This window comes from Spodoptera frugiperda, chromosome 18 (assembly GCF_023101765.2).
Source record: "Spodoptera frugiperda isolate SF20-4 chromosome 18, AGI-APGP_CSIRO_Sfru_2.0, whole genome shotgun sequence".
Taxonomy (NCBI): domain Eukaryota; kingdom Metazoa; phylum Arthropoda; class Insecta; order Lepidoptera; family Noctuidae; genus Spodoptera; species Spodoptera frugiperda.
Genome location: NC_064229.1, coordinates 3,879,409 through 3,892,870, shown reverse-complemented (window position 1 = coordinate 3,892,870; position 13,462 = coordinate 3,879,409). Strand labels below are relative to the sequence as shown.

The 13,462-nt window shown below is 35.2% G+C and overlaps 1 protein-coding gene across 6 annotated transcripts in view; it reads left to right on the top strand.

Annotated features, from left to right (window-relative positions):
• The first annotated feature begins 1,927 nt into the window (after positions 1-1,927).
• LOC118277837 (tight junction protein ZO-1) overlaps positions 1,928-13,462 on the top strand; it is a 140,005-nt gene continuing 128,470 nt past the window's right edge. For all 6 annotated transcript variants that reach the window (XR_004783796.2, XM_035596796.2, XM_050700340.1 and 3 more), the window contains exon 1: positions 1,928-2,229. Coding sequence is in view for 5 of the 6 variants with exons in the window: in XM_035596796.2 (XP_035452689.2) it covers positions 1,938-2,229 (292 nt within the window). In the remaining variant the exon portion in view is untranslated. The remainder of the gene's footprint in view (positions 2,230-13,462) is intronic.

Sequence of the window (13,462 nt, the reverse complement as noted above, 5' to 3'; positions counted from 1 at the left end):
TGCGCCTATAGGTTGGGTAACCGCCACCCAGGTTTGTGTTTCAGAAATAAAATTCCTAGGGTACTTTTTAGATGGGCTCGTTACATACGCGTTATAGCAGTGGTAAGTCCCCTCTTTGAAGAGTGGCTTGAGAGGCGTCACGGCGTCCTCACCTACCGCCTGACGCAGGTACTTACCGGACACGGAAGTTTTGGTTGGTACCTGTTTCGAATTCGGCGGGAGGAAACACCCGGGCGTTTTGTCTGGGTGTCGTCATTGCGAGGCAGATATGGTGGAGCATACAGTGGCAGTGTGCATTGCATGTGCTGAGCATCGCCATGTCCTTAGGGATGTGAATGGCGACGGTAACCTCTCACGTCCGACTCTAGTTCAGGCCAAGGTGCGGAGCGAGGGGGAAAGGGACGCCGTCTCCCTCTTTTGCGAAGCAGTCATCCTAGCTAAGGAGGAGGCGGAGCGCATGAGGAAACGATCCTCATCACGCCCCAGCCGCCGCAGAAGATACTCCGCCACTACAGATGGGACCCAATAGGGCTGATGCCCGATCCGGTGCAGCAGACAACGTAAAAGATTACCGGGGCCCCGACTCAAATCAGAACGGGGTGATTTTTACACTCCTTCTCGCTTCACCCAAGGCAGGAGTAGCCAACGGATGATTTTCCCCCCTCAAAAAAAACGAAAGAGTACAAATGTTTTCTTTCACATTGTGACGCAAGGTTATGAAATCCTTAAGGACCATATTTTTATACCCTATCATATTTTTATGACAATAAATTAAAGAATTAGATTTTTTGTTTGTCAAATGTTTCAGCCGATATTGTTGCACTTTACGTAGAATCTGGTTGTACTTTGTTAGACAGCCACAATAAAATGTGGGCGTGTGGTAAACCGCTTTTTTGCCATTCTACGCTATAAACAAACGCTTTCGATGGTCAATGATCAAAAAATGTTTTACTTCGTTAGTAAGACTATATTTTTTTTGAGTATAGTTACACCAGGCTCCGCGTCGTTCGCAAACAATGCCTCTCCTCCTGGCAGCGTCGTGTTTCGCACATCATGCGGCGCGGGTGAATTTTATATCAGAGTTATTTTAAAATTGTAATATCTTCTAAGATGTTTATTGAAGTTTAGTGATGTCAAAGACAATTTTGTTCACAATTAAATACTCTTAATGAACAACACATTTATTTCGATAAAGATTAATATTTTTCTTTAATACAACTCTTAACAAATAATGCATTAATTTCGACCCAGTTTGATTACCATAAAAACGATTCTAGTAAGTTTATCCTAAAAGATAGACATATACTGTCGCGGACTTTTTTTAGATCATTTTAAGAGGAATAATTCTTTCATACATATAATTTTCGTATCTTCCTAACCATTTTCGCAGCGCACGCAACGGAAGCCCTCAAAAATTAATAATTTCCCCAGTTTTGTCCACATTTTCCTTTATTTCTTCGCTCCTAATAGTTATAGCGTGATGTTTTATAGCCTATAACCTTCCTCGATAAATGGACTATCCAACACAAAAAGAATTATTCAAATCGGACCAGTAGTTCCGGAGATTAGCGCGTTCAAACAAACAAACAAACAAACAAACAATCAAACAATCAAACAATCAAACAAACTCTTCAGCTTTATAATATTAGTATAGATTAGTTAATCAGTTCAATGAGGTTAAATTCTTAAAAACTTAAACCAAGTTCTAACTCCCAGTCAAAATCTCCTGATCCCGTCGAACACACATCACTTCTTATCAAAGTGAAATCTTTCTCTTTCTAAAATTAAGAAGTAAGAAAGGGACAAAACATCCCAAAAACAGGCGCCATTTTCAAGGGTAAGGTACCCAAGTGGAGCATGCCTACATGTACGCATCTGTTCGAAGTTTGAATGGGGGAATGAATGAAGTTTTTTCATTGTAGTTGTTTAGTTGAACGATGGCTGCGGTGGGGGACGTTTGTGCCGGCTTGCTGCGTCACAAACACATTTTATTACGCGAATTATGCGATACAAATATTTTGGACGTGTTGGTTAAGAAAGGAATACTTAATTTAAATGAGTTCGAAATAATAACGGGTGCAAATGACAGTGATAAGTGTAATTACTTTATTGAGATTGTTAGTAAACAAAGCGGTGTAAAGTTGAATGATTTGTGTGTGGTTTTGAGCAAGGAATGTCCGAAACTGTCGAAGGAGCTTATGAACGACAGGCATAGGTTCATTGTCAATGGTGAGTAACTATTAACTGATAAGATTGGAATTTTTGGAGCAGAATAATCAATCGTTATTCATGGTAAAGTTGCAAGCGTTTGTCAAGGTTTTCACGTGGATAAGTGAGCAATAATAACAATTAAATCTTATGTAGTTAGCACAATAACTACCTAGATATTTATTTACTTAAAATAAACATTTGTCCTAGTGTAGGTAGTCATGTAACTTTCATTTGTTTGTGCTTATATGTACTTACCTATTGCATGGTTGGTTGCGAGGTCCTATAGTTACTATTTTTCTTTATTAGCAGAGGTCTGGTAATTTTGCTTATGTAGCTAGTAAGTAGTTTGTGCTAATTAGGTAATTACGGACCACAAGGCGGGTACCTGCTCCTTTTCTTATTTATCAGACTGCTGTAGAGGTAGGTAGGTATAAGTATATTGTGTATTTCATGAAAGTATTTGGTATAATTATGTAGTTAGGTACGTAGTTATTAAATCATACATTTTTATGTAGTTAAGTAGATATACCTGCCTATCTACGCCAAATAGTTAATGATATGTTTCATACAATAAGTAAGTAGGTGCTCTCGTACAAGGAAGCAATTTGACTTGTTTATTTATTTATTGGCAGCTAATAATTATATTGATTGGCGTAAGTAGGTAGCTAGAAGTACAACCTACGTAACATAGTGTTTGCGTGCTATTATTCTTATTTTTAATTTTACTTTAGGTAACGTCTTTGATGTTTTGATTTAGAGACAATTTCCTAATTAGAGGTCCATAAAAATGGTCCTGATGTTTTGAAAATCGTTGGAGTTGTACCGTTAACGGAAACCTAGATAAGAAGGTAACAAATAGTTAAAAACGGAACGCAAAAAAAAGTTAAAAACATCAACGATAACAATCTCTTTGTTTAACATTCGAACGAAAATCTCGGCCAGCAACCCGAGTAAGTGCCAAGACTAGTCATTGTCACATAATCACCTTATAGAAAAACTTATCGAGGCTACGCTAAACACCAAACGAAATACCTACTTACCTCACCATTTGTATGAAACGGTAAAAGTGAGTTACAGCAAAAATATAGGCACCCAACTAGCCAAAGAAATAGCTACTGCGCACGAAACGGCAATTCGAAACAGATTGAAAAATTGCATGATCAACGACCAAAAAGGGGAGAAGAGAATTGTTAGAGACCATTATTTAAACTTTACAAAGATAAATTACACATTTAAATCTATCCTTGAATCTTTTCACTGAGACTTTAAGGTCGAGAATCGCTTGAAATATTCAATGGGACAGTATGCGGGTGTGTTCGGAAATTGACCCCGCCTGTGTTATGGGAATCAATCCACTATTGAGCTCCTGGTCATTGATGTAATTCAAATGAAACCGCAATTTACTGCACGGTCGTAAAGGTAATTATTGTTGATGTCTGTGTCATCCGACGTGCTTTTGTTGTCTATTACGTAACAAGTTACCTTTGATCGTGATTACATTACTTACTTATCTACTGACAATTATATTACAACTTGGTAAGTGAACACAAATAACTACGAGTCCATTCAAATGACGTCTATACTTAAGTTTAATTGTGCAAAGAAGTGTTTTCAAAAGAAAGAAGACGTAAGACGACTAAAGGACATCCAGAATTAGTTATGTAAGAGCATTTTAATTAAGAGCTCCATAAATTAATTAGAGTGCCATAATTAAGATCTTCATTGTTCACATTGAACCGAATGATAAATTGATCAAACTAGTTAATGCGTGACTGCTGACTACGACCCAAGGATAAAAAAATATTACGTCAATGAGATGACTAATAAAAAAATGATCTTCGCTGATTTATGAGCACCTTGCCAAGATACCAACTACACCAAAAATGGCTGATTGTGAGTCATAAAATATATCGTTTAATTGACCCTTATGACAGAGGCAGGTGACAGGATAATTTGCCACAATGCTATGGACCAGAGTAAGGACTTATGAAGTTAAACAGGTAAACTGTTCCTTAATGGCGGCATGGCCAAGTAAAATATCTGCAGTGGACCGTCTCGAGCTGCTAACTAACTATAACTACTAAATTTGATCAAAATTGGTTTAGTAATTTAGAGGTTTAAACGTAAAAAAATAGTAAATAGACTGACACTTACGAATTTCAAATTCAAAAATGTTTTAAAAGGGACATTGAGCTTTAGATTGTTCTAAAATATGCATGCTTTTGCACGTGTTAGAAGATTCTGGAAACTCTCGGGATTTAACTAACTATATTGATTTCTGTTTTTTTAAAGGTCACTACTAAAAAGGGTCCCTTGATCCTCTTTAAGCCCCAGTGCCATTTTGTAGGTGATCAATTATTTAGGGCAATCACTAGGAGTTCTCGTTTACCAGTAATAGGGTCGTCTATGGCTCTGTGAAATGCAAAAGGGCAGAAAAGGAGACTAGGTCGGTTTGGCTTGATAAAGCTGCTCAGTTTTGCTTATTTTTAAAATTGTTTCGCCTATGACTGTTTTTGGTACTGTATTGTATTTCAAGCAAATAGCAATAGCTAGCTAATGAAGCTATCCCATTTTCCCAAAAGTCTTCAATTAATTTTGGTCTTTGTAACAATACAATACAGTCGAAAACTACATAGTTCTATGATATGTTTACGTAAAAGTGCCATATGATTTTTATGGGCATAAATGCGATAGCTAACTAACTAGTCAGATTGGTGAAATTAATTAAATTTTAAACTAGCTAGCTGATATTTCTATTGCTGACGGCCTTGAACTGTTGTTATTTGATAAGAGTTTATTATTAAATGCAGCTGTATTGCAAATTCATTTTAAAGTTAGATATTGCATTGCTGTTGCACATCTACATCATAATCGTCACTTCTATCCATTGCTTGACATAAACCTCTTCAATAGATCGCTACTGAGCTCGATCTTCAGCTCTTTGTAACCACTGCATTCATAAACTTACTTATAAGGTAACATATTCTATAACTAGTTAGTTATTAAAATATCTCACTCAAAGAAATCTCCCCAATATGAGGTTTACAATATTTAACAATTTACTTAACAGACTTGGTAATTCAAGAGAAGTAACTATATTAGATCACTCTTGGCGCCTATCCAGATTCGGTGTTATTCCTAACAATTTCGGAAATGAAAAACTCAATAGGAATTTGTGTTCTGTACCAAAATTTTCGTCTGAATTCATGTTTCCGATCTCTAAAGCAAATGAGATTCCTATATCCACCCACCTAAATAATTATGTAAGTATCTACATGGGAATAAAAGTTTATAGTTACACGAATATTAAATGTAATACCGTAGTTAAAAACCTCGACTAGTTAATCTGCTCGACAAGGAAATCGGACGTAACTCCCCTTGTGCAACAGTCACACTAACCACCCACATGAACATCGATGGTAATTCTATAGAAATATCTAAGTACCACAAACCACAAATACCAATATCCATTAAAGGCATGGTACGTCGGTACCAACTTGATCTTGAAACAAAATCCGTCAGTGAATAGTTCTAAGAAACAGAAGGTACAGTCTCTCATTTCCCAGAAGTCGATACTTGGTGTAAATCGATCACAAAAACTCTCGATTGTGTCTGCATAGGTGTTCTTAGTCGGATAGATGACAATACAACAGTATCGTGTGAAGATGGGAAGCAATTGAACTTGTAACATATTTGTGAACAGCACATCAAAGTGTCCATGTCTTTATTAAACTTTGCACTATATTGCTAAAGGATAAGGTTAAAAATCCATTAAAGAAGTTTGTAGAAGCTTGATGTGCTAGTGGCTGATAAGTTTGATTATTTCGTCTACGACAAAATTGGGATGGAAACTGAGAGATAAGTGTGTGACAAACAGACAAAACACTTGAATGGAGTGACACGTGGTATAAGTAGATTAGAGTCTTAGCTCAATTTGAATAAAGTATTAATTTAAATAAACTTTTTATCTAACATAACGGCTACCCATAGACGTATCTATAGATCAATCGTTCTTAAGCTTACTATGTGTCAATGTGCCTTGGTGCTCGGAATAACTTAACGTGGTATGACTCATTCCTGTCTCAGAAAGCAAATTATTCTCGGTTGTCAGTTGTTACACTAACATTAGTGTCAGTTGAGATTCGGAAGCTTTAAAATCTGACAGTGGGTCTAATTTACTGTTTAACCCGTAGTAAGGAGTGCAGATCTACGCAAGACAGACAGACCAAATGTTAATGAAGACAGCAGTCAATTCAAATTAAGGCTAAGCGTCTAGTTCAATTGAAAACCCTGTCAGTAGCTAAACTTTGGAGCAAAAAGGTCCTTTTTTACTCGTCTCCAAAGACTAACAGATTTGTCTAAAGCAGATTTCACAAATGTGAATAATCTAGAACTTTTTTACATCCAACGATCATAAAATAAATCATATCCCGAAATCTCTAGGTTCAATTTAATCAAAACGTTGGTGCTTGAAACTTTTTGGTCTTCCAACCATATGTGACTTGATTAGATTTTTTGGCTAGTAACGACACTACGTGAGTCCTAGACTTTGATAAAATGTGGTCTTTAGTTCATGAGGCTTTTCTGTAACGATCTAGTTTTCTGGCAGCGAGCCAAACTGCAATCTTGTACGACAAATAAGGAACCTTCTCTTTGTGTACCTAAATTATCTTTCATTCGTGATTTTCCTGTGTTAAATGGAATGGATGAAGACTAAAATCAGAGTAGTTTAGTACGTTATTATTATATGAGGTTTTAAATTTAATAACATTTGTAGTTAGGGGATTACTAAAGAAAAGATAAATAGATTCTGTGAAGAATTAAAATGAAAGAGACATTTTATTGTGTCTTTGTGACAGGATGACTTCTGGAATAGAAAAAGAAGAAAAGGAATAACTAATCTAGAAATGTAAAAAGTTAATAACAAAATGACTTCAAAGTTTAAAAGTTTCGTGAGACATACTAAATTAATTATTATGTTATTCGGCTTACTCAGGTATCTGTTTGTCGAGGACCTCGACTACTTTCAAGCTATGCTAGAGGCTCATATTCATGAGCAGCATCTCGCGATACACGACATGACGACTGTCGCGCTGATAGTAGGAGTTTTTTGAAACTAGGTTCGTCCAAATGTCATGGAATTTGAGTTTTTGTCCGATAACTAGTTGCAATCGAGTTGCAGTTTTTAACACATTGAACGCCGTGGTGGTCACCGGTGACCGACGTTAGCGGAGGATTTGCCTTCAAAAGTTTTTTATTGGCAGTCAAAGACTTAAATGAGTTAAGAGATTTGAAAAGTGCAAAGTATTAGTTTTTCTATCAAATACATAGGTCACTAGTTAAAGGACAAAACTACAAGTTTTTATTTACAAATCGAAGCGGAAATATCATATAGTTAATGTCGTAATTATCGTCAGACGTAGATAGTAAAAACATAAAAAAAACTGTATGCAAATGATTTATTTTGGATACATTTAAGTGTGGGTAATTGCTGAACTAATGACGTTAAACGATCAATAGAATTATGATAGGTAACTAACTAAAACGAATATTTATTTTTAGATTAATCAATTGATTTGTTCGAAAAGGTCATTTTTTGCTGTAAACAAACTGAACTGCAGCAAAATTGTTTGTTTTGACGTGTCTTTTTAGGAAAAATCTTTAATTTATCATTTTTAGGTATTGGAAATTAGTCTTTAGTTCGATATCCTTAAGATATAAAAAAATAAGACTCATTACCCCATTCATATGACATTAAAGAACAGAAATTAGGGAAGGATCTTTAAATGATTTAGTTATCAATATTTGACGACAATAGCAAAATCGGGAGCATATTTTATTGGCTAATGGAATTAGTTAGTTACCAAGAAATATCTTCATTTTAATACTACAATCTACTTACTTGAAGTGAATATCTGATTGTTAATTACAACTACATAATCGCTTCTTACATAAGATTGAGATAATTCGAAGAATTATTCATTCATTCCTTTAATGTAATATTCTCTGTCGCGTCATTTGCTTAGAGAACCTTTATATTCTTATTACAAGTACCTACTGTACATACATGCTTATGTAATGGATATAGAATCTTAATCACATGATCTTAGAGGTTATTTTTGCTTGTATCTTAAACTCTAGTAGTGTCACGTTTCAGGGTCAAGGGTAAACCTCTCTTATTGCCGCTGTACGCAAGGAATATGGACATTAAGTATTAAAGAATTATGTTTTTTTGACAATTTTTATGAGTTGTTTGAGTAGGTACTTTATTGTTCTATACCATTAGCCAAGTGTACAGTAAGAAGTATACTATAGTTATATGGCATATAAATGCATGTTACGCGCACAATTTTATTTTTAACATACGACGTATTTGTTTTTGCCTTTTTGTAAAGAAAATACCTACGTTACAGGTAGCTGATGTACTTAGATTACTTTATAGTTACATCAATCTCAATAAGTCATCTATTGGTAAGTACGGATAAGATAGTATTTGGTATGGACCTTAAAGGCTGTTCTGTTTGCCACACAATGTCTGGATAGCCGCTATGTCCCAGATAAATTTGAATTAAGAACGTAATTTGTATGAACTATCTGTCACATAAGTTTATCGGGCACTTATATGAAGGTGGTGAAACAGGCGCTAAATAACTAGTTATAAAAAAGTCTTTGTATTAGACAAATCTATCAATAGATAAATAAGATGTGCAACCAGTAAGAGGTACCAAGTGAAACAAATTTTTCATTAACAATAATTGAAGTGTTGAGGTATAAACTTAATAATAAAACCCTTATTGCGTAATCTTAGATTGTAATAATGATTGTGGTGTTAATAATAGACATTACATGGGTGTAACGGAGGCGTACGTATTTCTAACGTATGTTGTAATAAACAGATTAATAAGAACCTTTTGTAATGAAGTAGGTACTGGTATTAAGTGACTACAAATTATTTGTGTATTAAATTAGTATACCTCTAATTACGACCTCAAGAATTATACATAACTATTTATTTATTGTCACATTCGAGTAAATGTCTGTAACTAATTGGTTATTTTACGAATGTATGGTAACACATTCACATTTAAAAATATGGTGGTAACTAAATGTCGTCTTTCTAGAGTTATTTAGAAAACGAGAAAACAAAAAACTAACTAGTAAATTGTACCAACATTCTCTCACAAGTTAATAAAAAGACGAAATGTTACTTCTAATGACCTTACACCAATCGATTTGACATTTAATTGTCACAGCGAAATGTCACGTCCATGTTTGAATGCAAGTTTAGCGGTTTTTGGATGAAATTGTTTTATTTTTTAAGTGGAAAGATGATAAGTATTGCTCGACACGTGCTCTTTGCACCTGTCGGTCGACTACAGATGCAAATGTTTGATATTTACGGCAGCAGATGTTTCTTTCTGTGCCGATGCAATATTGGCGCGCTAAAATTACTATGGCGAACATCAGCTGTCAAATTGGTCGGCGCCATCTTGCTTTTTTCTTTTTTTTTCTTTTGATTGCTACAGTCGCTTGTTTGGGGTGTGTGGTGTATTATAACTACTTGATTATGTGTTTGTTTATTTTTTGTATAATGTGCAATACCGTGTCAGATTGCTGTCTGCAAATTGTCAGATAAAAATTCGAAAACATCATCGTTATTCTTCCACACTTTTAAAAGTTTTTAGTTTTTCGAGAGTTTTCCATCTGTCAAGGCATTTTTGGACTTTAAAATCAGGTCAAATATCAATACATGAGATTCCAGGGACATAGAAAAGTGGGGTCAAAGGCCGAGCAACCCCGTGGGCCATTTGAGTAGAAGGCGGTTACGACTCCTTGCTCACAGGGTGTGACGGTTCGTGTGAACTAACCATGGGAAACGTCTTCAAACAACTTATTATCAACTTTTTGTTAAACTTTGAATAGAATGTGTTCCTAGTGTTGTATCTTTCGATTAGTTACATGGTTATTATACTTCCTTAGTAAATGGTTAATCACTGTCTGTTATATCTTTCATTATAATGATATAGCATTTCGTTTTATGTAACTATTAACTCTGTACATAATACCTATGTAATAACTAGTTCTATTCTACTTTTTCGTTGGTAGGCGATATTTGTAAGTAATCATGAGTACTATCACGTGTTTAAAAATATCCTTGACTAATAACAGTCACCCTATATATGATTTAAGTTATGAATAGGTGATCATCATCATATCAGTTACAAGTTGTCTAAAGATAGGCCCTCCTTTTTTAAAAACTGCCTTGTAAATACATCTTATTCAATTTATATTAACCTTTCCTTTTGGCTACTGGTTTTAAAAGCATAAGGGATTACACTTTTTCACCTCAAATGCATGTTTTAGGTATGTTCTACAACAGGTTTCTTACTCTTAACAAAACCAATATCCTTTTAGAAATCGACTAAACTAACTAAGTAATCTGTGGTTGGGCAACGGCAAGAAATCTTAACCACAAATGTGGTAAACATTGCAATTTGCTTTTTTAATAAAAATGTCTCTTTAAATTAAGTCAGGTTAAAGTAATTTAAATTTTCACTGTTTTTTTTTATTTGTAGTAGTAAGTTACAGTTACTTAATTATTTCCGTATTGCACTGACTTAGGTTACCAAACTTACTGAGCATTACCTTCAACATGTACCAGTGGTGTTTAAATGGACGAATCCGTGGTACTTGCCAGGTTTCAAGCATATTACATCCTTAAAGTCAGACTACTATTTCAGCTCCATCCAGGTTACCTGTAAGAAATCGTCTTGTGCGATAATACCGCCCATTGTACACTAGTTATGCTTATATTTATGTTGTCCTATGTGTTTAAGTGGTTTACAATAAAGTATTAATACATACAAATGACTCATCTTAATTAGTTATGCCAATATGATGAAGTACTATACTTCATCATCTTCAAAAATAATATCTTTGTTTACTAGATAATTTCCCAACGATTCTTTTTTTAAACAAAAAGTGAGCCCAACAAAAAAACAACACTTATTTTTAGCCCTGCCCTCTAATCGATTATCAATGGTAAATCGAATCGATCGATCACTACGATGTCATTGCAGAAATTCCTATAACTATAGGTACCATAAAACACCATTGGTTATGGTGTTGATAAGTCTACGTGCATAGCAAGGTTCAATGACCGACAGCGATCGGATTTAAAAATAATGTCCAATTACTGAAACGATATTTACTTGAAACGCTCGGCCGTGCATATCGAACTAGAGTGGGGATACGTGATTTAGTATTTAGTTTGATGATAGATAAAATCGACTAAAGTGAACATTCGTATTTTTTTAAATGACGGAACTACATAGTTAGTTCTTCCATAGAAATAGTGAATATTTTTAATTAGGTATTATTTATTCCCGAATGTTACTGAAAGTAAAGATTAGTTCACTGGATGAAGTGTGTATGTAGAAAGTTATGTTATGTTATTTTTATTTTTTTTTATTTAAAAAACGTTGCCCCACATTAGAATTTTCTCCTGTATCGTTTACAAACATACAAGTTCACATGCACATGACACCCAGACCCGAAACAACAATTTGTGGGTCACACAAAGAGTTGCTCCATGCGGGAATCGAACCCGCTACCCGTTGCGCGGCAGCCAGTTGCCTAGCCACCGCACCAACCGTGCAGTCAATTGATTTATTTATTACTAGTTTTGCTTTAATGATGCTCTAAATAAAACCTAGCCATTATCATATACCTAGATGTGATTGAGTGACCTATTTATGTTAACATTCATGAAAATATTCCGAACTACCTACCCGAGTTAGACCTTTGGAATACGAATGAGAAGAACACGTGCCCATGGAGAAAAGTATCCAGACTTTTCCCAACTAATATTGAATATCAATGATCTGTAGTTTCTATACTTTTAACACATTAAACGCTATGGGGGGCAAAAGTGACCGGCGCTAGCGGAGGATTTGCCTTCAACAGTTTTTTTGTTAGCAATCAAGGTCTCAAAGACCAAGTTAAAGATATTATTTACCATTAATATTAGCAAAGTCGGCACTAACCAAAAAACAATGCCATAAAAGAAAAGAAACAAAACACAGATGAAAAACCAACAATTTGCGTTGCAACAAAACCATGACTGTAACCAACCAACAGATTGTGGTATTGTTTTCAATTAAACCAAACAGTTAATTAATGGTTAACGAGACCGTGTAGCTTTTTCTTTTGCTTCCACAAATTAGTTTTGCGTCACACAATTGAGTTTTACTTTTTTATTTTATTTTTTTTGAACGATCCGAACGGAATCCGTTGCGACATTTGTTTTATCGTGATGTTCAATTTTGCGTTAGATCGCAGATCGTACGCGTGGTGTTCAGATAATTATTGTTACCGTTCTCGTTTTTTAGTTATTGGTTTTAATATTGACAAGATATATGTATTGGTATTATTAAGTAAGATTAAATAAAATAGCTGTAGGAAAGTAATTGAAATGAAAGGAAGAATTCCTTCATAACTACAAATGCTAGTCCAATGGAAATCCGCTCTCTAAATTTATTCCTGCCTCAGTCCTGAGACAGACACTACCATCGATGTAGAAAAAATAACTATAACAAGGAGGAGGAACTAGATGAGTTTTCATTGTTTCTCAAATCTGAGGCAGACAGTAAAGAAATCGATTTTATAGTAACTCCCAGTTAGGCCAAGAGATTGAGACTTCAGAATGAATTAATGAAACGAGTAGACGGATCACCTGATGGTAAGCAATCGCTGCCGCCCATGGACACTTGAAGGACCAGAAACGTTACAAGTGCGTTGCAGGCCTTTTGGGGTTAGGAATTTAAGGGTTGTTGGGGAATCGGGGATTGGGAAGATTGGAAAGGGGGGTAATTGAGCCTCCGGTAACCTCACTCACAACGAAACACAACGCAAGCGTTGTTTCACGTCGGTTTTCTGTGAAGCCATGGTATCACTCCGGTCGAGCAGACCTAATCGTGCCGGATCATAGCTCTGCCACACTTAAAGGTAACAGGTGTGCTGTGCAGATAGTGAAATGGCATAAAGTTAAATATTTACCGACTTCAAAAATAAAATTGTCAGTTATAACACGAACAGCTAAAGTATGACCAAAGTCTTACTTCCTAGCCTTATGATAGGTACTTTATGTTATTCATTGGTAGGTTTGTTAGGTACTTACTTCGTTGCTTCCTTATTCTCGAAATAAAATGCGTACTTTATGTTCTGACTTATCACGACCCTACATTCAATT